Source organism: Sorex fumeus, unplaced genomic scaffold, assembly GCF_029834395.1.
Source record: "Sorex fumeus unplaced genomic scaffold, SorFum_2.1 ptg000008l, whole genome shotgun sequence".
Lineage (NCBI taxonomy): Eukaryota > Metazoa > Chordata > Mammalia > Eulipotyphla > Soricidae > Sorex > Sorex fumeus.
Window position 1 is genome coordinate 27,479,880 of NW_026606065.1, and position 27,373 is coordinate 27,507,252.

Sequence of the window (27,373 nt, forward strand, 5' to 3'; positions counted from 1 at the left end):
TGGTTTCAATTTAGACTTATTTTTAAAATTTTTTAATTCTCGAGCAAGTGATAATCCAATTGAGTAAGAGAAATGTTTTTTTTTAGGAATTGTGTCTTCTGAAGTTCACAGAGATTGATGTATAAAATTTTAATCTAAGTAATTCTTTTTAAGTGCAGAGAAATAGTACAGGGGTTAAGACACATGCTTTATATGAGGCTGATCTATTTTGAACCCCAGCACCACCTGGCCCTTGAAGTTCCCTGATGGCCATTGAAATGACCTGGATAATGCCAACACTATAGGGTTAAGCTATATTACATCCTTTGGCTTACATTGAAGCTGACACCTTGGGTTGAAAATGCTATAATGGACCCTCAGGCTTTCTGAGCAAAACTTGGGAAGCCCCCTGTCCCACCAAAAAATAAAAGGATAAAACTACTTGTAATTCAACCAGACCTTACCTGTGAACTTGAATTACTACCAACGTCGATGCCCATTATGACAGCTCAGTACCCATTGTGACATGTGCTTCCCTTTCTGGGGCCCCAAGAGAGCACCACTGGCTTGGGTCACACAGAACAGCATTGGGCAGTTCCCCAGGCAGTGGTTCTGAGATGGGCTCATCAACTTTTCCTATTTGAGAGCATGCAAAATCCAGGACTTCAGAATGCGATATCTGTCTATGTCCCATTTTTGTAAAAATGTCAAAACAATATTTCTTTAAAAGTATATTGGATGTACTGAAAGATAATGGATTTCTTGCAGCGTGGGAATTTCTGGAGTCAGAGGTGTTTCAAAATAATTGGTTTGCAATTGTCTTCATAATTTACCTGGGAATTGTTTTTGAGATGGTGTTTATAAAGATTTGCACATCCTTGCAGAGGAAATCTGCCCTTTCAGAAGAGAGGACTTCTGATTCCGAGGAGGTAAGAGCCAGTGGTTGAATTTTGTCTTGTCAAATCACAATTTTCTAATAATAATTTATTAAATTGGTGGAATTTCATATTTATATTACTTTGCTAACATTTTGCCATCTCTCTTGAGATAGAATGAAGACAGCAGTAGTCTGAGAAGCATGGCATTTGGTAAATACACTGTTTTATCATTTTTTAATATAAAACTTGTCAGTCTGGACTTCTTCTGGCGCTGACTTTATTTTTCCTCATTTCTCTCCCAGATAATCAGTCAACGTGTTCATCTACAGAAGAAAGGTAAGTGATATATTTTAAAATCAAACTTTTAAAATATTATTCAAATTTTTATTTACACCTTAATTACAGGAAAAGAGTTTTCCCTATGTGTAGTGGACTACAGATGTTCAACATTATGATTCAAACTAATTTTGATATTAAGTGGTAGCTTTCTTCTAAGCTGTGTTAGTGGCTCTTCCTCTATTTTTGAAATTATCCTTTAACTTAGGTGTTCTACTGCTGTTTTGAAGGGTGAGGAAAATTAAGATGAGGAAGGTTAGGGGGTTGGAGCGATAGTACAATGGGTAGGGTGTTTGCCTTGCACACAGTTAACCTGGGTTCTATTCCCAGCATCCCTTATGGTCCCCTGAACACCGCCAGGACTAATTCCTGAATGCAAAGCCAGGAGTAACCCTGAGCATAGCTGGGTTGACCCAAAGAGAAAAAAATGCTGAGGGAGGCTAAGTAGCTTTAAGAGGTTAAGCTTTTCTGCTCTCATTTCTACTACACACAGAGGAGTAATTTCCAGGGGCTGAATATGACTCTTCAGCAAAGCACATGCCTCAGGATGTCTTAGATTTGATCCTCAGCCCCCAAACAATAGGAATTGCCAGTTCACATAAATCAACTGAAAACATTCCTTTGGTACTTAAGGTGGGCCAACCAAACTGAGCCAGGCAACATGAGATTGTCATAAAGGAGATTTACAATCAGAATTGATCAGTATTCTAAATATGTGTCATGATAGGTATTATATACTGTCCACTACTCTTGTTATTACCAACATTTTCACGGTTTTCATGAAAATCCGCTCAACAACCACTGGTATCTATTCTCATACACACTGGGTTTTGCACTGGAATACAAGCCCTAGGCTAGAGTCTGTTCTCATTCAGTAGACTATCTTATATTCTTAAGTAGTTGCTTTCTTGTTGATGAGACTTGATCACTTGATCACTTGACATCCTGTTACTCATTGATTTGCTCAAGTGGGCGCCAGTAACGTCTCCATTCATCCCTGTTGTGTGCTAGTGTAGCCCAATGGCATCTGCTCATTCTAGGAACACGAAGAGCCTCAAACTGATTATTCAAGGTCTTGACAAAGAAGTCTGACCATCTCGTAGGTGGGCGGCCACACAATCTTTTGACGTCCTGTGGAATCCAGTCGGTAATGGCTCTAGTCCAGCAGTCATCTCCAAATCACATTACGTGTCCAGCCCATCTGATTTTCGACGCCTTGGCAAACGAGACAGCGTTCGTGATTCTTGATCATTGACGGAGATCGGAACTCCGGATTCTTTCTCTCATTTGAGTGAAGCATGATACCCCAAGCATAGCTCTTTCGATTCCTCTTTGGGAGACCCAAATAATGGATGAGACATTTAGGTAAAAAGCCTGCAGGATAGTAACTCAGTGATGGAAGTATCAGGAGTACTTAGCCAGCTCTTAGAATTGGGATGACTTCATGAGAAAGATTCTGTCAGAACTGGGCTTTAAAGGGTGAGTGGACACTTGCTGGGGAAAGAGAATTTGGATTAAATAACACACTTCAGGAAACAGGAAGATAAGACCAGGGCTGATGTGCATGGGAGGACCGGGTTCAATCCCTAGCACTACAAGGAAAAGCACCGCCAGTTACCACCCAAAAAGAAAAGCAAACTGTCATTTTGAGACATGAACCAGAGGCCCAGGAAATAAAAACAAGTGGGGGTGTGTAATAAATTGGGATTAGTTCAACCTGGGATTAGCTCAGAGTTGACAGCATGTCCCATGGACTCAGGGAGTCGTGGGATGGAGAGGGGTAGTCACATCAAAGGCACCTTCTGTACCATGGGGGAACACTTGGGTTTCATTCTGTACAGTCACTGATGCAGGTGGGTAAGAAAAGGACTGATGTGCCACTTTGTATTTCACTTAGATCAGTAATTGCTGCCCGCAGAATGAATCTGAGAAGTACTTTTAGTTTGATTTGTGTCAAAGACCTTTATTCATTTAATCTGACTACTCTATTTTCTTTTTTTTTCTTTTCTTTTGGGGTCATACCCAGCGATGCACAGAGGTTGGTTGCTTCTGGCTTTGCACTCGGAATTACTTCTGGCGGTTCTTGGGCCCCATGTAGGATGCTGGGAATCAAACCCGGGTTTGTCACATGCAAGGCAAATGCCCTACCTGCTGTGCTATTGCTCCTACGAGTATTACAGTGTTGTTCTGGGAAACAATGGTGATCTCTGAAGATGTGGGCCATTAGTGTACTTGGACATCATGCCTGGTGTACTCTCAGAATAAGTGATTGGCCAAAGTTGAGCTGATAGATAAGTGCTAGGTTTGAAATATCCACGGGCTAGACGTTTCCGTATTATTAAAGACCACAGAGTTGGCAGGCAAGAGAAAGAGCCACAGAGAACTGAGAAGGCTTGAGAGGGCATGCACAAGGCCTCATGTTGGGTTCCCTGCATTGTATATCTGCTCCAGAACCACTGGGGTAGCTCCTGGATTCCTGGGCACTTCTGGGTCTGGGCAAAACTCTATCACCTGAACAAGCATTGAACCCTTTGGCCTGGACTCTTGTTGGGATAGCTCCCAACTCCCAGAGCACTGCATAGGAGAACCTCACCCCACAGCAGAAAAGAAGAAGAAGCTATAAAATGAGATATGAAGGGAAGGGGAACTTTTAGCTCCAAGATGCAATCCCTGTGTACCATTATTCCATTCCCTCCTTGATGGAATTGAATCTCAGAATTCATTAGGGGAACTGGAAGGAGAGGGGGGTGGGAGAGAGGGCGTTGTTGGGCATGCACAGGGTGGGGGTGGTTGAGGGCAAGGGATGATTTCCAGGGTAGAAGTGAAAAAACACAAATTTCATATTTAAAACGGTCTAGGTTTACATATCATAGTCTGACCTTTTAATGATAATGTAGCCTGGGGCTAATGACAAGCCCATCACTATACCTGCATTTCTCTACTATTCAAAACTGTAGCTATAACGACCTCTTAGGCCATTTTTAGTGGAAATGATTGATATGTATAACTGCACTGCACTGTCTTCCTGTTGTTCATCGATTTGTTTGAGCAGGCACCAGTAACGTCTCCATTGTGAGACTTGTTGTTACTGTTTTTGGCATATCAAATACGCATGGGTATCTTGCCAGGCTCTGCCATGCGGGCGGGATACCCTAGGTAGCTTGCCGAATTCTCTGAGAGGGACGGAGGAATCGAACCCGGGTTAGCTGTGTGCAAGGCAAACAACCTACTCGCTGTAGGTTGTTATCTATCGCTATTGATAACAAGAGAAAGAGCCACAGAGAATTGAGAATCAAACCCAAGGAATCAGCTATGGCTCCAGCACAGAGCAAAAATATTTTTACCTTGGCACTAGAATTCCATTTTAGGGGGCAGAACTAAATATAGGAATTATATATTTTTGTACAGGAGAATGTGTTCTGTCATATGTTTTTTTGTTTGGGGGGCCACACCTGGTGGTACTCAGGGCTTGTTCCTGACTCTTAACTTAGGGATCATTCCCGGTGGGGCTCGGGGTGGCCATACCTAGAGGTTATATGGGTTGCCAGGGATCAAACCTGGGTCAGCCTCAGGAAAGACAAGCACTGCACCTGCTTTGTTATCTCTCTGACCCCTGTTCTGTCACATTTTTAAAGAATTATTCTGCCTACTGTGTTGAGAATAGACTATACTGAATCAAGAGCCAAATAAAGTTTTGTTTTAGTAAAACAGATCTTGTTACTAAAAGTAATCTAATACTAAAGGTATTATCATAACTGTATTAGTCAGGGCTCTCCAGAAACAAAATCAATAGATTCCATTTGTAGGTGTGATTATGAGACCATAGGTAACACAGATGGTTATGCAGAAGTCCCACAATTGGCTATCCGAGAGCTGGAGCACCAGGAAAGCTGGTGATATGATTCTGTGTAAAGTCAAAGGTCAGACAATGATGGGGAGGGCCCTGAAGTAAGTCCCAGAGATTCAGGAGCTGTTTTTGGCTTTGGGGTTTGGAGCCACACCTAGAGGTGCTTGGGGCTCACTCCCAGCTCTGCTCTGCACTCCTGCTGGGTAGGAACCCTTCTGTCTGATTGCAGGAGACAGATGTTCCTAGAAGAATTCACTATTCTTCTACCTTTTGCTTTTGGACGGGTCATTTAATGGTTTGGATGATGCCTGCCCATATGGGCAAGAACAGATCTCTTTAACTGGTCTACTGGTTCAAGTGTCAATCTTTTCTAGAATCACTCTCACACATACCTAGAAACAGTATGTTATCAGCTTATATTCTGGTATATTCTGGTTCTGGGTATTCCTTAAGCCATTCAAGATTGATACATAAAAATGAAGTGTCATAGAAGGTAACAGAAGTGTACCTAGAGCCTGTTGGCCATTATTGAATGTTTGAATTGTTAAGTGTATTTGAATATTTTATTTGTGATGTCTAAAAGAACAATGCAAAGTTTTGCTTCCAATATTGTAAGTTCTAATTAGCATAATCTAAATCGTGATATTTTGTTTTGTAAATAAACATTTAGAAAAAAATAATTTTGATGGCTGGGTAAATTTTTTTATTGTATCTTACTAACTTCGTTTATGATGGGGAGTAGTTAAAATATGTTCATTCTTCCAGTAATTTATAAGACAATCTGTATTTCCTAAGCAAAGTTTCTATAATTATCGGACCTTTTTATATGAGCTTCAGTTTATGATTTATTTTTTACATTGTTTTGTTGTTATTGTGGGGGCTACACCCCATGGTGCTTGGGGTGGGAGAGATGACCAAATGGTGCCAGGGACTGAATCGCAGGCCTCATTCTATAAGGATGGGCTTTATTACTTGAACCTCAGCTCTAATTGAATTAAAGCTTACCTGTTCACAAAACTTGTAATACGTCTGTATGGATTATTAAAAGTCAGACTTCTGGACCCCATTCCTTGACTTTATGATTCAGAAGATCTATGATGAGGTCTGAGAATTTGTTTCAAGTAAGCGTTCAGATGTAGCTGATGCTTATGCTGTTAGGCTGAACATTGTTTGATCAAACCTAATCATATGAAGGAAAAATGTTGTAGAATTCATTCTAGAATCATTGATCCAACCCAAAATTGTGCCAAGAAGCAACATTTGGTTCCCTTAATAAAAATACAAAAAATCTGCTAAAAATAATAAGGGATTATTTTTTTAAAACCTCTATCATTTATGACTGACACATTCTATCGTACTGACTGAATGTTTATTAGAATCTCATTATTGGGGCTGTAGAGGTATAACTGTGAGTAAGGAGCTTACCTTGCATACAGTTAATTCAGGTTTGATCCCCAGCATCCTGTATGGTCCTGTGAGCCCCGCCAGGAGTGATCCCTGAGCACAGAGCCAGGATTAAGCAGTGACCACCAATGGGTGTGGTCCCTCCAAATTATTATTATTTTTGCATGCATGTTGTAAATTGAGCCCAGGTCTGTTGTAGCATGCAACCTACAAATGAGCTTCCTCCCCCCACCTCTATGAGTATTTTCATTTTTGTACTTTTTGTACAGAGAACAGATATAAACTGACATTCTCTGTAAAAAGACAAAATATTTTTTAAATTTTTTTTTCTTTTTTAGGGTCACATCTGGCAATTCACAGGGGTTACTCCTGGCTCTGCACTCAGGAATTACCCCTGGCTGTGCTCAGGGGACTATGTGGGATGCTGGGGATCAAACCTGGGTGAGCCGTGTGCAAGGCAAATGTTCTCCACATTGTACTATCTATTGCTCCAGTCCCAAAGAAAAAAGTCTTTAAACTGCAACTGTACCCTATAAATAAACTCGTACAGACTTTCTTTAGTTAAATGTCTGTACTTTTCTGGTATGTGAAAATAATTAATTCTGTTGGTAATTTATTAAAAGAATGGAATAATGTGGCAATGAATTTCCTCTCTCATGTGCTGTACTTTCATATCTTTTATTGTTACTGTTACTGTCACTGTCCTCTTGTTGTTCATTGATTTGCTCAAGCAGGCCCAGTAACGTCTCCATTGTGAGACTTGTTACTGTGTTTGGCATATCAAATACGTCACGGGTAGCTTGCCAGTCTTAGCCCTGTGGGCAAGATACTCTCAGTAGCTTGTTAGGCTCTCTGAGAGGGGCGGAAAAATTGAACCCGGCCCTACGGCTGTGCTATCACAGCAGCTCTATCTTTTATTGAGATTCCTTAAATCTAGAAGAGTTCCTATATAAAGTGGCCTAAATGATATGTCATTCACTTTGTTTTATTTTTCAGTACTGATGTTTTTTCAGAAAGAACAATGATTTCATCACTTGTCTGTTCCCCACTTATATCTCAAAGAAATGAAGGTCCTTTTGAAGACAGAGTTCCATCTTCCGATGAAACACCATTACCCCCACAATACTCTCATGGCAGTGAGAGGAAATACCACATAAGTCACGTTAGTGAAAGTCTTGTGTCATCCACACAAAGGAGTAACTCATCTCTGTCAATGATTCATTCAGATATAAAAAAGATTTTCCTGAGCCATCAACACCATCCAGAAAAGGAAGACGAACCAGTACGGTTTTCATCAAATAAATTGTTTTCAATAATGAAAACCAAAAATCCCAATACTTTAATGTATTCTTCTAACTATAGATGGACAAAGACCTCTACAGTTAGTCAAGAAAGTGAAACTCCTGAGGTGGCCTCGTGCTCTTTTGTTCATTTATTTCTCACTAGAGACCAAATTAGTCTTCTGGAAGAAAATGTGAGAAATCAAATTTCTTTCAAATCCAAAGTGACCCTTAAGGGTAAAATTTCTTTTCTGCTCCCCAAATCTCAAGAATCATTGATTCAGAAACAACATTCTGTTCATGTGGATACTTTGGTCCAAGCACAAGATTCTTTCCCTGGACAAAAGACTATTAGGAATCAAAGCTTTTATGAAGCCAAATTAACTTGTCAGGGGCAACAGTTTGTTTACGACCAAGAATCAATCGGTAGCCAGCATGACACAGAAGCCAAATGCTTGGTTCTGCCACAAGATGTGAAAAGAAACCCATTTTGTAGCAGCATGCAAGAGTCCACTCGGGCCCAAGATGTAGACAGGAGCCTACATTTGACTGATACCTCATGTTCTGTTGAGTTTCAAGATTTGATCGAGACCCTAGAATCTAATAAACACTTAGATGAGGCTCAATCCTATATTTGTTTCCAAGATTCAAACAAAATTAAAGAATCAACTCAGAATCAAGCTACTAGGTACAAGAATTCCAGGCATCTGGTTTCTGCTGTAATGCCATATTTGGTTGCCAAAGAAACACCACGACTAAAGAGCATGAAGAAAAAGGACCAACCACAAATTGCTTCATCAAAATTAAGGCAGTATTCTCCATATGACTCGTTACCTCTTTTTCCTACCATTAAAAAACAGAAAAGGAAAGCCGTATCAAGTATAGCTCTGTGTCTTATTTATATTTCCAGGCCAGTTCTTCCTTATATTAAGAAGTATTCCAAAAGAAATCTAGTGAAAGTTGTGCTAGGCTTAATGGTATGTAAAGATTTTTTTCTAAAGCAAAATAAGTCACCAGATGTAGAAAAACACTCTATTGAGAAAAGAAGAGTCTCATGCAATACTGTTAATATAAAGCGGCTTCACAGAAATAAAAAGGGACTAAAGAACATTTCACCAAAAGGTTCACTTAAGCTAGAACAATCTCTCATGGACAATACTCAACGAAGTGCAACTTGTTCTGCAAATTGGAATGATCAAGAGTCTTTGAAAGACCCACTTCCACAAGCAATCAAAATTGATATTGCAGAGTTTTGTGTCCCAAGTAGTAAAACAACATCTGGTCAGCATGATCTAGAATATGAGACATTTTTTAATGGAATTATATCACGACTGATGCAGAAATTGATTTCCTCTTTCAAAATGGAATCAAACAGAAGACTGAAAACAATGAAGATGTTAAAAAGTTCAGAAAATTCCCATCTTCTAGTCTCAAGTGGAGAAAAGGTACCAATCAGTAAGCCAGATATAGAAACGAGCTTTCCAAAGGGGAATATACAAAATGACTTTATGAAAACTGCTCTGAAATCTATAGATATCAATTCATTCTTTTCACTAGGAACCCAAAAGCATGGAAGTTGTGAGCAATTAGAATGTGTAAAAAGTGAAGAAAGTACAGAAGATAAGATTTTGAAGGAAAAGATACCATCCATACTTAATATTACAGAATATGGTAACCAGAATTATGGAATAAGTGATAGTGAAGAAATGGAATGTCAACCTAGAAGCAACATAAAAAATACACAAAGTGATGCATTTCACAGCATTCCTTATTCTATTTCTGAACTTCCTGCTTTGGAAATGGAGAACAGATTAAAAGCCAAGACAGATATATTAAGAATAACAGGGCTCAGTCTTTTAGCAAGGAGGCAAGAAGAAAACCCAAATGAAAAGAAAACAAACATGGAGGAAAGATATAGATTTGAGATGCCCCAATTACTTGACAAAGAGGAAGAAGCACAAGAAACTGATTTATTCTGTGGTGGAGAAGAAAAAGTACAAGCTGGAGAGGAAGGGTTGCAAAACTCTGCTGTACAGCATCCTTCATGCCTTCCGCTCTATCTAGAGGAGAGCCGTCAAAATACATCAGATCTGGAACTGAGCTGTTTTGCACAGGGGCTGCTTATTGATGATCAAGATGCTCCACATCAGATCCAAAACTTCCCGTTGGGCTTGCAAGTCCAGCAGACGACCAAATGTGTCCAATCTGAAGCACAGCAGAGCGGTGTAGGAAAGAGGAAAAATCAAGAGAAAGAACCAGAGGCCAAACTACAAACTCCTCAAACACAAATAACTTGGGGGACTTGTCCATGCCCCACGAAGGGGTCCAGCCAAGATGGGAATGTGAAGCAATGCATAGAGACGCCAAGGAAGAGAAAAAGCACAGATCCAAAGAATCCTGTTGCTATGTTGGAGAATATACCGATTGGTGAAGCTTCCCGTGGAACCACAAAATGTGGTCCCCCGGTTGGTAGGGACCCTAGAAATATTGCAGGTGTTGCGAGAGAAAAGGAAGTGTTAAACAGAGCTTTGTCCAAAGTTGTTCTGGGGTCTTTCATTAACCATCTTCTTATGTCACCATATTTGAAGAGCCAAGAAACCCAAAAAGTATTACCAAGAAGGCCAAAACTACTTAAACCCAAATATGTAACTAGGAGCGATAGCACAGCGGTAGGGCGTTTGCCTTGCGTGAAAGCAAAAGTGCCAGAAATTTCACTAAGACCAGATAGCCATAGACATGGCTTGCCAAATCACAGAGAAAGACCAAGAGGCAATGAAAACATCTTAGAACAGATACTGCAATATAAGAACACAGATCGGCTTCTCAATGTTATTTACCCTCACAAGGTTACTTTACCTCATATTCACAGACACAGCAGGTTAAATGAAGAAACGCTCAGTCACATGGGTTCAAACCAAGAGAAATCATTAGTTGATGAGGAAGGAAAATGCTCAGATTTCATAAACATAGGAAGTAATTTTAAAAGGTCACTAGCAACTAAGTTGCAAGATGGAGTGAAAGGGGATGAAGAAGCAGATCCAACAGAAGTCCTTCAAAAGAGTTTGAACCTGAGAGTGAATTCAGATCTAAAAAAGAAACTTAAAACAAAAAAAGAACTTCCTCAACCAACTCCTTCTGCAGAAATTCTTACCAGGCCTGTTTGTTCTGACCCCACCGATTCGGCAGAGGTTGAAAATATGAAGGGATGCTTAATGGTAGAAAACCACTTCAAAGCCTCAGTGGGTATGGGGATGACTCCTCTGACGTCCAGCAAACAACTGTGGACTTTAAATCAAACAAGAAAAGGTGGACTTAAATGTTCTAGAAGTGACACAGAGAAAATGAGTTGCTCTTCTTTATCAACAAAGGTAGACTTACCAGAACAAGAACTAGATTCTTTTTCAGAAACTTCAGATTACTGCATGCCTGCTTTACCTTGTTCAAAAGTGATGACTAAGAAAGTACGATTTTTGCTTACAGAGTGTAATAAGGGGGCCAAGTCTATAGAAGAGAAGCCAACACACCTGCCAAAGTTTAGCACTCTAGCTGGAAAGAATTCAGAACTCAACCTGAAGACTAGGTATGAAAAGGTCAACCAAGTAAATGAACCAGCCTATGAATTTCTAAATCTACTTTTCTCTCCCAGGCCTAGCCGATTGCAAGGAGACTCAGACAGATCCCATCATATTCCATTACAGCAACGAGGACAGGTAGATGAAGGAAAGCCAGGGTATGTTGATTTTTTTCTTCAGGGTGATGCAATCAATGACAGAGAAGAAAAGGTATGGGCTGGAGAGGAAGAAGGGGGAAAGCCTGGTTCAGAAGCAGCTCCACATGGCCCCCCAGACATTCAGCTCAATATGAATAGTCAGCTAGAGAATGACCCTAATACAGCAGAGCCAGAACCAGGCTCTTTAGCATGGAAGCTGCCCAGTAAGAAGCATGATGTGCAGAACCACACACAGTGGACACAGAATGCTCTAGAGAGCGTCCCGGTGACTCCTAGAGCACCTACAGGACCCCAAGCAACCAAGACAGAAAATCACCTACTGGTCTCTAAGAATATAAAGATCCCACTTCCCATGCCAGGGAATGATGCGTCATTTGATAAGGGTTTAAACCCAACCATGGAGAATGGATCACCAGCTGGTGAAAAACCTGAAAGAAACCTCACTTTTAATTTTCTCCCGAGAAATCCAGAGTTATCAAATGATTTGCAAGTGCCACTCCTGCAGTCTCCTGCCAATGATTTGAAATATAATCAAAAGATAAATATATTGAAATTAACAAGGAAGCAAATGTTCCTAAGACCAGGATATAGAACTCTGAGGGCATTGACTTCATACATGTCTGAGTGCAGCGGGAGCAAAGAACTGCCAGGCAATTTTAAAAGGAAGTCAAGAAATTTAGAGCGAAGGGAAAAGATAGCAAATGTCTTTTCAGATATAATTCACTCTGAGGCTCCTGTTTTGTTTAACATCAGAATGAATAGTAAGTTCAGTTTGGAGACAAACAGACAAAAGACAGACACAAGTTGTGATCATATGCAGCAAACGCAAGAGACATCGCCAAATGGAAAGAGAATATGTGACCCAGATTCCGTTGGTCTGAGCGGTTTTTCTAAAAGTTTGGAGGATAAGAAGCAGATTGAAGAAAATAAAACATTAGTGACTCTAGATAATCGCCAGGGCTTCTTATTTGATGCATATCAGAAGGATCATGACCTTATTAAACTACACAAGGAAGCAAGACAACTGCAAAGTACGAGTATTGCAGTGGAACAAGAAACACATCTTACACAAACTATTTTGCATTCTGTTTCATGCCCCATATTGTATCAATTTCCACTTGAAAATATGGAGAGCCAAGATGGGTTGTTACCTCCAAAGTCAGAGGAAGCACAGATGAATGAAATTGTATTTTCCTCCGACGAACAACATGATCTTCCATCTGATGCCAATGATCCAAAAGAGCAAGCTGGTAGTATTCAAAAGGAAAATACAACATCTTTTCATTTATCCAGGCCTGCTTTATCTGCAACCAAAAGAAAAAGAAACTTCAAACGAAATTCAGACATGAACATTTTAGCAAATCTCAGATGTGGAATTACAAAAGTGAAGAAGTCATCCATGCTCCATGTTCATGGTGCTAGTACCATGAAACATAGAGGGAAACTGAGATGTAGCTTTGAATCCAAAATGAAAGTCACTCTAGGTATAAACATGTCAGATACAGTGGATACCCTTGTGTCTGTTACACCTAATATTAGTATACATAACAAAATAGACAAAGGAGAAAAGAACCTCAGTTTTAAACACATCAGGGAGGAAGTTTCACCACTGGATCAGGATCTGGCCTCATATTCCATCAGTTTTCAAGAGGGAGAGGAAGAAGAGAGTGAAAAGAGAGTATTTAATAAAATTCAACAGTTCACCTTCCAGTCAGGGCAGAGGAAGACGTCTGACCTTGACAGGTCAAAAGACCAAGGAAGTGAGAAAATTCTATTTATCATAGAAAAAGTCATCTCACAAGTACAGTCTGTAGAACGCGTGCCGGTGCAAGAGTCAGAGACGAAGCATGAGATACCAAATGACATGATATGTTCAGAGAGTTCCAAGTTTCCTCTGCTACTGTCAAAGAAACCATCAGTGGGTGAGGTTTTAATTGGGGCAGATAAAAACAGTCTCCTAAGTGGCAGGAGTCTTGCAGGGGAAGAGGCTAGTTACGATAATGAAGAAAAAGAAGAATTTAAAAGGGATCAACAGACAACCATGCTAGAGTCCTCGGATATCTCCACCTTGGGCCTGTTTGAATCTAAAAAGGAGACATTAACACATAGAACCCTGAGAAGTGAAAAGAGTTCTAGACGTGTAATTTTGAAGACAAAAAAGGCACCCATATCATGGATATTTAATATTCCTCACAATGATTATCTAAAAAACCTACTTCCAAAGACCCTGGTGTCACAGAGTTCTGACTTTTTCGGTTATGTCAAATACTCCGGATTACTTGAAGAGCTTACTACTGAGAAAAAGATTGAAAGGTTACTGCACCAAAAACCAAAAAAGATTATAGCATCTTTGGATTTACCCATTCTTTCTGCACCTGAACTGAAAAGAAAAAGATACGACTTAAAACATATTATTAGGAGAAAGAAAGTGAATCCAAAATACATACTCCTGAAGACAAAGAAGGTACCCATTTCCCAGACATTTAATACTACAAAACGGGGTGCACCAAGCCACACAATGCAATTAAAATGCAACTTCAAAGCCATGTTGAACCAAGGTAAACCCAAGCTAGATATCATCCTAGATGTCCTTTTTTCTGCCGTACCTATTTCCTCTGATAATCAAGTGAAAACAGAGACAGACATAGTGGAGAAATCAAAATCCAGTTCATTCCTGCCTCAGCAGGAGCGAAGTCCGAATGGAGAGGGAACCCCTGGGACTGATTTCAGGGGAAAAAAGGCCAGTGCACCCGAGGACAGGAAGGAGGCTGAAAAGCACACTGGAGAGGTAGCTCCCCAGAATGATCACCCCTTCGACTTAAATAAAATTGAAGCAAATGTGCCTCATTCAGTGAAATCGGGTCTAGACTTGAAAGACACACTTCTTAGAAAATCTGAAAGAAGTACATGTCCAAAAGCAGTGAGAACAATGCTGGATGATTTTTCCATTGCTGAAATAGACCAGAGTGCTCCATCTGACAGGGACTCCATAAGGACATTAGATGCCCACAGTGATGTTTCCTCACAACTTGAAGATGTCGACAGAAACATAAAAACTCAAAACGTGTTCAAGACAGATAACCAAGACACCTCGTATACTGCATCACTGAACTTTATATATACAGATCCTTGGAGTGAAAGCTCTGGGAACAGAGTGGGTGGTCATTTTGCCGATAGATATAAAGAGTTGCAAAGAGAGAAATTAACAATATTGATAATGTCTAAGTCATCTAAGTCTAAAAGGCATAAAAAGCCATTAAAATTTCTAGAAAGGAAAGATCTGATGGGTGTCAGATGTAAAATTAGAAAGGCCAAGATGCCTCTTTTTTCACAGATGCTTACTGAGTCTAGACATTTGGATGGCAGGAAAACACGGGAAAACAATTCAAGACCTATGAGAAAAGGCATGCCAGGAAAGCAAAGGACAGCTCATGAATTTTCATTTCTCCCACTAACTTCGATTGCAAACAAGTTATGTATTACATTATACAAAACATTAAAAATGGAGCGAGATAAACTAAGAGTAGAAAGAGGCAACTATACACATAGAGAACTAGATAAATTGTGTGATAGAGGAGCTTTGAAGGCCAATTCAACAGAACTACAAAACAGATCCAGCAACACAATGGAAATTAATGGACAACAGAAAAAAGAAGAGGAAAACACCCCTAAATTGTCATCAGTTCCACACTATGTCCAACATTTTAAGTCTGGAGTCCTTTGTGGAACAAATCCTGGTCCTTGCAAGTTGGAATCTGAACAGAGTAGTCCAGAAGGGAGAAATACTTGGGATTTATCTTGTCTGGTGGAAAAAGTGAAGCAAGAACAGAGCATTAGGGAAACTATTTTGAAATCTGTTTCTAGATATCTCACGGATTTTTCTCAAGTTGAAAGAATGAGAAAGCATCCTCAAAAGGGAAGAGAAGCTGTGGCAAGTCTAAAGATTCCATTTCCGGGAGAGCGGGAGCCAGAGACTGATTCAGTGCATGAGACTCCTGAAGACGGAGATTCTGGGAAGAAATCGGATCGTCATACTTTTAAAAAAGAGACATGGATTGAAAATGAGTTAAGAATGGCCTTAAAATCTTCGGGTTTCTCAGGCTTTCACTTATCTAAACCCAGAAGCCAACCTGCTGTGCTATCTCTCCAGCCATTAGAATTTAGAGACGAGAAAACTATGATTCCAAAACATGCAAGTTTGAAGGCAGAACAGAAACTACCAGTTTCACAGTTGCCTGATATCACAAGATATTTTACAGGAAGCCATTGCAAAGTAAAGCAGCAAAAGAATGAACGTGCAAGAAAGGCTTCACTCTGTGCCACTGAGAGAGAGGAGATCCCACCATCCAGATTAGTGAGTGATAAACTTCCATCCCATATGACAGCTGGGGACACTCAATGTAAGAGAACACTTCATAAAACCCCAGATGATTGTCTCACAGGTGAGAAGGCAGAGTTAGGAGAAAATTCAGCAACAGCTCTCTTGGAGCCTTTAGATTGCTACACAACAGTCTTATCTGACTCTGAAAGTCAAGTATCAGAGAATAAAATGATGTTAGATCCCATACATTTAACCATGAAGAAAAAGGAGCCATCAATTTCACATATGCTTAATGGTAAATTAGCCTCTAAACATAGGAAAAATCGTGAGTCCCATTTAGAAACCAGTATGAAAGTGATGAAGATAGTTAAAGATGTGGTTGATCCCATTGTAAAATCCATTTGCTCAGCGCTGGATGTGGTTGATACAGCAGTCCAAAGCAAGTTGCACATAGAGGAGGTTAGAACAACAAACTGTCTTGTACAGCCAGCAAAAATAGAATTTCCAGTGGAAAGACTATTATGTTCACAGTCATCTAATGAGACAGATCCTGCTACTTTAAGCATTACTATGGAACAGAAACAGAGGGTAGACATAGTGAGAGCTAGAACGGCATTAAATGCATACCTACCATCAACACAAACCCCTGTGCCTATTACACTGCACACAGAAATGAACCAATCATCTGGTTCCTGGGATATCTGTGAAGAATCTTCTGGAAAGAGAAGTTCCCCACATAAAGCAGAAGTTGGGGAGAAAGAGTGTGATGATCAGGTTTTGTTTAGAACAACTGTACAATGTGATACCCAACCATTTGAATCTGGAGCAGATGGAGGGAGAGATATAGGTCCTTTCAAATTGGAAGCATCCTCCATCTATATAGTATGCCCCAAGGACAATGTCACTCCTCAAAGAATGGACATTGATCTAGCAGAGCAAGAAGCAAACACAGAAATTGAAGAAGATCTTGGTCTGGGGGCTGCTCCGTTCTCTGAGATACACCTACTTGAGATTAGAGGGTGGAAGAAAACAGATAAATCTGAAAGCTGGAAAAGACTGACAGACCCTAAGATTACCATTCCAAAGGCAAAGGAATCATTACCTGGTACACATTTTAGTAACACAACAGAGTTTTATGGTTTGTTACAGCCAAGAGAAGTAAAAGAGGTAACAGGGCAAAGTATGTGTTTCAATGTTTGGAGTTCAATGACAGACAAAACATCAAGAAAATATATTCCTGTGGAACATGTTTCATGTACAGAAGGAACTGGCTCACTTATAACAGGAGAGGGAGACCAGCCAGAAAAATGTAGCTCTGAAGCCATTGCAAAGCCAGTTTCTCACTCCACAGTAGACAGACTTCAAATCAGTATCCCATGGAAGCAAGTAAAATCACATGTCATCGATATGTCATACTGTGAATATTCAACTCCACTGGCTGAAAAAGCAAGAAGGGTAACGGACACTCCACTTGGGTCTACAAAAAGTAATAAAAAACGACAAAGCCTAAGGAGCGAAGGACAGAACCAGCAGCAGCCCCTATTGGTTCCCCATGAGGACTCTCTGGAGCACTCCCAAAATGTTTCCTGGATCCTGCAACAGATAATGTATCCTATAAAGGAAGCATTATCGAAGGTAATCAGTGAGCCAAGGAGGACAAGTAGGTCAGGCTTATTTCTGAAAAACCAAACGAAGAGAGAATATAGTTCTGGAATGAAAAGGACTGGACACTGGACTCCTTCAGAGCAGATAAAACAAAACACAGGGCTGTATTTAGGATCAGACAGCAAAACTTCAAACTGTAAGAATGTTTTATTACCAGAAGAGAAAAAATCATTGGACAGAGTCCAGGTGGTTATTTCATTATTGAATGGCAGCAACCCTATGCAAAAAATTAGGAAGAAAAGGCAATTGTGTAAGGTATATAGAAAAGTACAAAAAGAAATAGATCTACCTAGAATATTTTCATACTCTCTTTCTATCCAAAGTCCAATTTTTCCCAAAAGAAAAAGACAGAAATATAAAATAAGACAAAGACTTAATCAAGATGTAATATGTTTCAGAAGGAGAATTTTGAAGCTGAAGGGAACAGAACTTCTACATCTTTTCCATTATACTGACCCTGGAACCCATAACAACAGGCTAGACCTGCAATGGAACATAACAGAGGAGACGGTAAACATGGAGCACAGAAAGGTTAAACCTGATTTTATTGGGGCAAATGTGTGTAACTTTATCCATTCTTCACCTCACCTCAAGTCAAATCAAGAAACTGTTGATGAGATCATCTCAAATAATGAAGGAGAAACACAGACACATCTACTGGTGAAAAAGAAAGATAGAGTAAGAGAATTCAATATGGGAGGGGTAAAGAATATCAAAGCTATTTTGAAGACAGGGAAATTATCAGTGTCACAACACAATGGAAAGCATTTGCCCATGCTATTGAACACTATAAAGCAAGAGGGCACAAGACAGGGAGGGGAATATCCATCAGGAGTAAAACCAACAAACATGTGTCCATCCTTCCCACTTCTGTCATATTCCAATTTGAATTCAAGGATACCAGAAGGAGAAAAGTCAGGAATACCAAGGATTTGCCTTCCACCACTCACTTTACAGGCATTTGGTAGCACCAGGCCAACATCATCTGTAGAATCCACTAATAGAGGTGATTTGGGTAATGGAATAAAATCAAGACATTACTTCTCACATGGAAAAATGGAAAATATACCAAAAATGAATGATATAATGGGTCTCAAATGTATTGTTTTTAAAGGAAATAGAACACCTTTCAAACGCCTACTTTTTGGAAAAGAACCCCAGAGAATCAACAAAGAAAATAATAAATTAATGCAGAAAGATAAAAATAACCTAGATATTTGGCATAAACCCCATACTTACATTTCTTCACCATACATGGAGTGGGATCCAGCAATAAGAGAAGTACATGTGCAAGGAATAATGAGATCCAGCCATCCAACAGTAACACTCCAGGATGTTGTATTAGCTACAATGGGAATATGTGAGAAGCCAACTAACAATATTGTAAGCAGAATGAAAAAAGAGGACCATGTGTCACAGAAAGATGAAAGAACAGTGGAAAAGACTTTGGAAGAAATTAGTCCTCTAGATAGTATAGCCAAGGAGACAATGTCTCCTATTACACAGGGATCAGAGTTGATCAAGGAGAAAGAGAAAAAGATGCTGAGAAATCCAGATAAAGTTGAGGTTATGGAAGAAACATGTGCTTCCACATCTTTTCCACATTACACTGAAGTGGATAAAAGAACAAATGAAGAAGTCATTATTGTAAATACAATATCCTCTTTCCTGTGTCCAAAACTCCAGTATGAATTAAAGACCCCCAAAATAACCTTTTTAAAGTCTATCAGTGATGACAGGTCAACTAGTGTACAAAACACCAACAGACACATAATTTTGGAATATGAGAGAGAAAAGATATCAAAATCCATACTTGGGAAGAAAAAGACAACAGCAACTTCACGCGAGAGCCAATTGGCTTTCCAAGAACAAGAGAAAAGGAAAGAAAAAATTAAGAGTGAAGCTAGTGTGGTTTTGAGCAATAGCACTTTTGTACCTACCCCTTCTCATGTGGAATCATACACACAAACAAGAAAGTCAGACTTTCTCATTGATTTAGCAAGATCCCCTCTTCCAAAACCATCAGAGAGGAAGTCATTCACAGCAGTGAAAAAAACAAGTAACAAGTCCACTCAGGCTAGAATTGTTGATCATGTCCGAGAAGTAAAATCATGTCAGCTGCAGGAGGAAGAAAATATAAATATACAAGCCGAGGAAGACATAGAATACACAAAGGATAAAGGCAGCAAAGCACTTTTCCAGCACAAACCATTGAAGCTTCAAGAGCACGGAAGAGGAGATTCAACAAGTGGAAAATATACAAGAAACAGTGGAAAGAGTAAAGATGAAGAGGAACTAACTCTGACCACACAGAGTTCTGATTCTCTTGAAAGTGATCATGAATTGGACATGAAAGAAGATGATGTTCAGGAAATAACAGGATGTGATATTTCACAAGCATGGCTACAGACATCATTTGATGCAGGGAGGACCCTGCATGCAAAGTCAAATGGGGATGATATCTCGGAAGGTGTCAAAAGAACACAACAGCACAAGCCACAGAATGGAGATGATGGAGGAGAGGACACAGTAGCTATGAGCTATCTAATGTACTCCAAAGGTGCCATTTCCAAGGCAAGTACTTTCTCACTTCCACAGGTGCTGGCTACCTCTGGTCATTGTTGTACCCAAGTTACAGAACAGACAAAAATAAAAGATCAATTGGGATATTCCCAAGAAAGAAGAATGGAACCAGATGAGGTTCTAAATGAAGCTTTCCTACCTCAAATTAAAACAACCAACAAGGACAGAGGACCAATAGGCTATCTCCAACCTTCCTGGCACAGGGGCACAGTTGCAGACCAGCTAGCAAATACAGTGTCAGCATTGGATGATGTCCCAGGCTGTTCACACAAGGTCAAAACCATTACCCAGAAAGAAACAGATAAAGTGTGTATTTTGGATAAAGACCAGATGGATTTTAGGTATCCAGGAAAAAAGACATCTCTTGTCTCCATTTTAGCAAAGGTTCTGCAAGCGAATTTAGTGAAAGGGGCGGTACTATACAGCAGGAGAAAAGGTGTGTTTCAGAACAAATGCTGTTCTGTTCTCACATCTTCCACTCATCTTCAGTTTACCCTAGAAGAAGAAGGTGCATCAGGAACAGGAATCCTGATGCCACCCCTCGATAACAAGGGGCCATTCTCTTGGAAAATGTTAGAGCCTGTTGATAAATCTGCAAAGGAAGGAGAATCACACCATCCAGAGAAAGGGGTGGCTAGAAGAGAAGCCAACACTAGCCATGGGCTATCCAAAAGTATAGATCTCCAGGCAAAGGCATCCCCTCTCCTTCCTGAATATGACGTTGCTGCACAGGGCCCTCTGAGCAGAAGAAACAGATTTGAGGTTGGAACTGAAGAGAATGCCAAACTAGAGAAGCACATAGCCAGTGATGGGAGTGATATGACTCTGACCAAGCCCTGTGCCTCTCAACATAGGTCAAATACAAGAATAGAGGGAGACCAAGACCCGTTGGCAAACACAGGATTTATTTCTCAATTGCAATTCCATACGCTCCCAAGCTCAGGGAAAATAAGAAATTCAGATTCCCCTGGAGGCATTGACTTGTGCTTTTCAATGAGAAAAACTGGTCACTCTGTGCTACATGAAAAGGCCGAGGAAAGAGTAAAAACAGGCAAGAAGGAAAGGCTGTTCACCCAAGCATTGACTTGGAGAGCAGAGACCTGCCCACTTGGGCATCTACCTGGCAAAAAGATGTCATCTTTGAATGATGCATGGGAAAGGAGAGAAGGGCAGGAAGGCCAAGGCAAGCCACAAGTGGTTCAGAAGGGAACTTTTGCTCCCTTTCCTGCTCATTCTTCCCTGAACGGGAACATGGGGAGGAGGAAAAAGAAAGACCCACTTGATAGAACAAAACGCTCCCCTCCACCATTCAAGAGACAGGAACTAGGCAAGTCAGACAACAAAGTATGTACTAAGTCATTGGTTGATTGTAGGTTAATGAATAAGATGAATAAGACTGAGAAAATGGCCCACAAATGTATGGATCCCAAGGCAAAGAAATCATCCCGGGCACGCAGACTAAATTCCAGGAAAATGCAATGGAAAATTAAAGAGCTTGAGCGAATGGTGCAGGAAAATAAAAATGATCTAGTTGTGGGTCTGAAGAACATTTGTAGTACGTTAGTTACTCTACCACATGTTGAGTTGGGCAATTCAGAAGAAGAAGGATATATGATCAGAATTACAAAATATCTGCAACCACCTCATCTGAGAATTGTGGAATTCTCAGATATAGCCAAAATAGCACATGTCAGAACAATGCATGAGGAGCCTTGCAGTTCTTTAAAAGAATTCAAAGAACCCACATTACAGAAGTACAGCCAGGCTAGAAAGGAAAACGTGGCCATGAATACTATGATGGATTCCAAAGAAATGTGTCTGAAAAGCAAGAAAGCACTTATGTTACCGAGAAGCAGTCAAAACAACTTTCAGAAAACTGAAGAGCAAGAGAGGAAGATTCCAGAAGGTCAATGGGAAGTGAGTGATGCTAGGTGGACTAGCCTCTACGCTCCCAAACCTCCCTCACTCCCCGTGAAGGTGGATACTGTAAACATGGGAGAAAGCATAGAAATAGTGACAAGATTCTCTGTAGCCACAGTCAAAGTCAAAGAGTCATTAGATTCTAAGGAGCCGATGCACATAGTGCCAATGAGTATTGATATTTTAATCCATCCGCAGATGGGAGCACAAGGTTTGGCACTGGGTGAGCCAGGGGAGAGAACAGAATTAGGCCCCCTCCTGTGCTCCAAACACCAAGAAGAGAAGATACGAGAAAGTGGAGCCAAATCAGGAGAGGTTCTGACCGAGTCTTCTCTTCCAGCATTCTCCATTTCCACTCGTGACTTGGATAACAAAGGACAAGAAGACAGCATGTTCGTACATACAAAGACTGCCGTGCAGAGAATCTCCAGTGTGAAGGAAAGGCCGCCTACAGAGCCCATTAGTCCCAGTAGTTTGAAAGATGTTCAAACTGAGGAGGAACAGAAAGCTCAGGAAAGAAAGAGCAGCCAAGAAAGAACAGCAGAGGAGAACGGCAAGATGCTCTCCGCCCAAATGGCCTGGAAGTCAAGGACTTCACAGCATCCCAGTGTACGTCACAGAACAGAGATGCATCTCAACATTGGAGGGAGAAAGCAAAGGAGTTGTGAGGATGAAAATCAATCATGCAATAAGCTGCAAAGAAAAATCTATGTTTCCCAGCCTCCCCTGAAGAATCTTAATTTGGATAAAGGTACACAGATTGATGCAGGAATGCTTGGTATTCAAAGACCCTCTGTACAGCCCATAGTGCTCTTGACATTATCAAGCAGAGAGAAAACACAAGCTGCAGAAGAAAAAGGTGATGGTGGAAGAAAAAATGAACCATGCAAGTTCCAGAAAGAAAAGCACGAAGTGAATTTGAGGGTCAAGATGCAACCCAACTTTCCCAGGGGTTTGCCAATTTCACAGATACTTGATTCAAAGGAATTTGTCTTGAATATCATAGAGCAGAAGAAAAATTTTCCTGGGGATCGAGATGACCAGTGTGTGGCTCTCACAAGGACCCTTATTTCCACCCCAAAAGAGCCTACCTTTTATTTGGATCAAAGGAACAGAACTGATGAAGTCCCAGCAAAGACAAGGGCCTGTCTCCCAAGGTACACGCTCCAGAAATCACCAGCTACCCAGAAAAGGGCTACTGGAAAGTCAGTTGAGAGAGAAGGTACCATGGTGGTTAAAAAAGCACAACACCCGCAAACAAGACAAGAGGCAGCAGGGCCCGGGGTCTCCCACTTCACCATCAGCATGCAGGGAAAGAGCCTCCCACAAGTGAAGCCCGAAGGAAAATTGAACCACTTAGCTTTAAATCCAGAGGGTCTTTCTTTCACAGGATGTGGTACTATCAGAAGTGAGGAAAGTATAGAACATTTTGAAATTATTCCAAAGTCAAAGGATCCATCAGAAGCATACAAAACACCAGCTTCTACTGTACTTCTTTCCTATCCCACAAGGAAGCCAGTGACAACAGAAAATTGGAAGAAGGAACTGGAAATAAAGGGTACCTTCAACCAAAAAATAAACCCAAAGCTTCTCTTCTCATCTGTAAGAAAAATGCCCTTGGAGATATGTATCACATGTGACACTCCTGCAAGTGCCAAGAGCTTTTCTCCTTTGGAAGATGAAGCACAAGATCCTTTATCCAAAGCATCTCCGGGCTCTGCAAAATCATGTCAACATGATGAGACAAAAAAAGATCTACAAAGTTATTATCAAATAAACAAAATGATACACCCATGGACAGGAGGATCACTTGATAAAACAAGTATAACAGGCTCAAATATCCCCTCAAATATGGACAACCATGTCGCTACACCAATACGAAGAGGGTTGCCCCATGAGAGGGATGCCAAGACCACACTGGGCTCTGGTCTTTATCTGAAGTTTCCACTTCAACATGGGAAGCAGATGACACTCTCAACAATGACCGTAGACATGGGAATTGCAGGGTACCCCAGATGTCAAAAACTATCAGGCACACACACGACCGTTGCAGCGTTTGATGCCCACAGAAGAAATGACCAGCTGATTCAGTTAGTTCCAGGACTAAAGCAATTCATTCTCCAATCTCTACAGACTTCTCTTTGCCCATGCTGGAGTCTTCCACTTGGTCCTGCATATCTGGAGGAGGGAAATGAAAGGAAGAAAGGAGAGAACTTCAGAAAGGACAGAAGCAACACCACGAAACAGAAAGCTCTGCCCGGGAAGGCCCCAAGCCGCCTAATCCCACAAAAGGAACGTAAAAAAGAACCAAAGGCACCTAATGCAAGACAAACCATTCAGCCACAAAAACCGTCGACGAAACATGGTTTTGTGAACCACTCACAATATCCCACTATTCCTCATGCTCCCAATTGCAATGACCAGGAAGGCAGATTAACAATAGTACCTATGAAAAGAGAATCAACGCCCCAATGTCTAACTATGAAAATCCGAAACCATCCGATTTTACAGCTTCTTGGCAATGTAGAGGAGCTGGAGTTTCATTCTATTGAGCCCAAGGAGATTACTCTGTGGGATGAAAATGGCACTGAAATGTACCTTGGAAACCTCTATCTTTCCAGGGTACTTGTACCTAAGGCAGAAGAAGCAACTCCAGTGGAGAGACACCAAGAAAGAGAAAAAGAGAGTTGTCCCCTGGAACCCCAGAAGTCACAGGGCATAAGCCACGCGGTGTGGAGTGTCTGGTCCACAGGAGACCACAAGTTGCTTAACATGCTTCCCGGGGCTTCCCAGCCCCTGGGGGTGCAACCACAAGATGCACACAACGGTCCTGGGGTCACCTCAAGAGCAGACTGCAGCAGGTGGGGGGGTGAAGTCCTTCCAGCACTACACAAAGAAGATAGGGCAGTTCTAGGCCATGGTGCCTCGAGGCTCTACAAGGACCCCAACTGCCTTGTGCTACAGCAAGAAGAAGCAGCAGCAGCCAAAGCTCCCCCTGCTGCCACAGTGCCCCTGTCCACGTGTGAAGAGCCGAAGGAAGCCATGGAAACGCAGGTGACACATGGGCATTTTCCTCCCACAGGAGCAGCAGAAACACAATGTGGCACTCAGTCCGGCCACACCCTGCTCAAGCCCCAGGGACAGTACAGTTCCAGACAGGACACACAGCCTCAAAAACCCTCGGCAGGGGCCGTGGCCCTCCCCTTCCTCCATGTTGAAAGGGAAGCAAGAACTTTAGTTGGCTGGGGACGTCAAGAAGATAACTCACTTCGTATCATTCAGTCCATTATAAATTCTCTGGAATCCCACACAACAAAAACTATCCAAGACGGAGCTCTTCCTCATCCCAAAGCAAGAGACGCCTGTCAAGCCAGTGCTTGGAAGCCACGCTCTTGGACAGGGCGTCCCGACACAATCTCCCCGTCGGAAGCCAGGTCGCAGGCCCAGTCCATCTCAGAACGTTTCACCCCCGAAGGAGAAATGAACCTCCAGAGACACTTGGAGTGTAAGGCCCGGGAGATCTGTCTGAGTCCAATCCCAGGGATCGTAATGCAGTCCCGGAAACAGCACGCCTTGGGTCCGAAAGAGGAGGCGGCTTCCCCAGGCGTCCAAGGGGGCAGCACTCCCCCACACAGGAGGGTGTGTTGCCTGAGCGTCAACCGCACGGACACCATCGAGTTGAACCTCACGCACCAAGGCCCGAGAGGCACAGCTCCAGGCAGCCCCTTGAAGAATCTTATCATTCATTTTTCTGACAGAAGCTCACAGGCAGTGAGGTGGCCGGGTGTGACATGGCGGGGGAGCGGGGCCAGGGCCCTGGCAGCCTCATCTGTGGAGAGATCGTGGCCTCCAGTCCTCCAGATGTGCCCGATTGAGCACAGAGACAAGCTGCTCATCCACTTCGCGAGAAAAACGCAGGAGTTTCAGGTCAAATCCTTCCCCAGCATCGTCAAGGCCTCGCACAGTGCAGCCCGCACCCAGGAGAGAAAACCTTCCTGGAACTGCCTCCATCCTGAGGCCCCAGACAGAACTCTATTGCTCTTCGATGAACAATCTCTTCATCAAATAGATCTTGATTTACAGTACAAATATTTCCGCTTCCTCCTGAGGTTTCCTGTCCCAAGAAGCGTCCCAAAGCCCAAGGTGCTCCCGAGACACAGTCTTAAACTGAACACAGCTGTGCCTTGTAAAAACGTCCACCAGCAGCAAGCCTCAGGGGGTGGTCTTCCCCCTGACAGAGAACAGGCGGAGAAACCCTTCTCTTTCAAAAACCCGAATCTGCAAAACTCCTTATGGATCAGAAAATCTCTGAGGTCGCTCCTCGGGGCTGCTTCGGGCCCTGGTGGGAGCAGGCGGGAGCAGAGAGACGCCGCCGGCCTTCCTGCCGAAAAAGACAGACACGGTCGTGTCTGGTTTCAAGAATCAGCCCCTTCTCTGTGTCCCAGGCCTCAGAAGAATGCTGCTGATGTCATCAAATTTCAGTCATTGCAGCCGCCTGAGGTCTTTTCCAGCCCTAAGATAGTGGCGTTGGAGCAAAGTCTCTCTCCTAATGTACAGAGCAGTGAGGAGTCCGTGGTGCTGGAGGCCAACTCTCACTTAGGTGAGGAATCCAAATCTATCCTGCACAAAGTACAGAACGGCATTCCGCTGGAAAAGGCCAAGATGAAGAAAATCAAAATGGAGACGAAGACCCTTGACAGGGACACTTTAGGCCCTGGTCGAATCTGGGTGTGCAGACACCATTCCCTGACCATCACCCCTCCTCACTCCGAGTCCCACCGAGGAAGGAAGCACAGGCTCTCCTCCCAAAGACACCCCTCAGGTTGGGCGCCTGACCTGTCACTCACCCCTAGAGAACCTTCTCGGAAGTCTCCTCTCTCCTGCCCGAAGGAGAAGAGGGTGCGGACTACAAGAAATAAGACAAGTTGTTCTCTAGTCCCCTTAACCGAATTGAACCTCAAATTACATCTCGCCAGAAGCCAAGGCAGGCCGCCCTGGAGTTATGAAAGCAAAGACAGGAAGAAGGCCAAGACCGATCTGTTGAAGAAACATCAAGGCCACCAGGACCACGGTCATGGCAGGCCACGAAGTCCCGGGGAACGCCGCAGGAAGAAGACAGGGGGCTACTGTGAACCCGGAGCCCCTCACCATTGCTCAAGCAGACACAAGTCAGCCCGGAAGTCTCACCCGAGGACCGCTCACGTCTGCTGTGAGAGCAGCCGGCACCCTCCATTCGTGTACGCCTGCATCCCGGCCGACTCACTGCAGATCATCCCCCAGACCGTGCGCTGGACCATCCCCCTGCACACGCTAAGGAAGAACAACTTCAGGGCTCCCTTGGTGGCCAAGATTTCGAGGGCGCTATGGGGGCCCCCCAGGAATGTGCTAGAGTCATTCTTGGACCCCTCTCGTGTGGTTCCCCCAGACTGA

The 27,373-nt window shown here is 42.2% G+C and overlaps 1 protein-coding gene across 1 annotated transcript; it reads left to right on the forward strand.

Moving 5' to 3' along the window:
* The first annotated feature begins 683 nt into the window (after positions 1-683).
* LOC130019338 (leucine-rich repeat transmembrane protein CCDC168-like) lies at positions 684-27,373 on the forward strand. Its single transcript, XM_056109964.1, has 17 exons — positions 684-908; positions 1,402-1,424; positions 7,639-10,330; positions 10,727-10,963; positions 11,093-11,304; positions 12,352-12,747; positions 13,096-13,255; positions 15,041-15,340; positions 15,605-15,749; positions 15,897-16,129; positions 17,855-20,014; positions 21,338-21,601; positions 22,142-23,100; positions 23,596-23,949; positions 24,100-24,527; positions 25,344-25,640; positions 25,797-27,373. The coding sequence occupies exons 1-17, from the start codon at positions 684-686 to the stop codon at positions 27,371-27,373; spliced, it is 10,662 nt and encodes a 3,553-aa protein (XP_055965939.1).

Excerpts from the sequence above, each read along its gene's own strand:
- LOC130019338 (XM_056109964.1), top strand. The coding sequence starts at position 684 with ATGTCAAAACAATATTTCTTTAAAAGTATATTGGATGTACTGAAAGAT. Across the intron at positions 13,256-15,040 it reads TAGAAAAAGTCATCTCACAA|GCCAATTCAACAGAACTACA; the intron begins GTACAGTCTGTA and ends GGAGCTTTGAAG. Across the intron at positions 24,528-25,343 it reads TACTCTGTGGGATGAAAATG|GGCGTCCCGACACAATCTCC; the intron begins GCACTGAAATGT and ends GCTCTTGGACAG.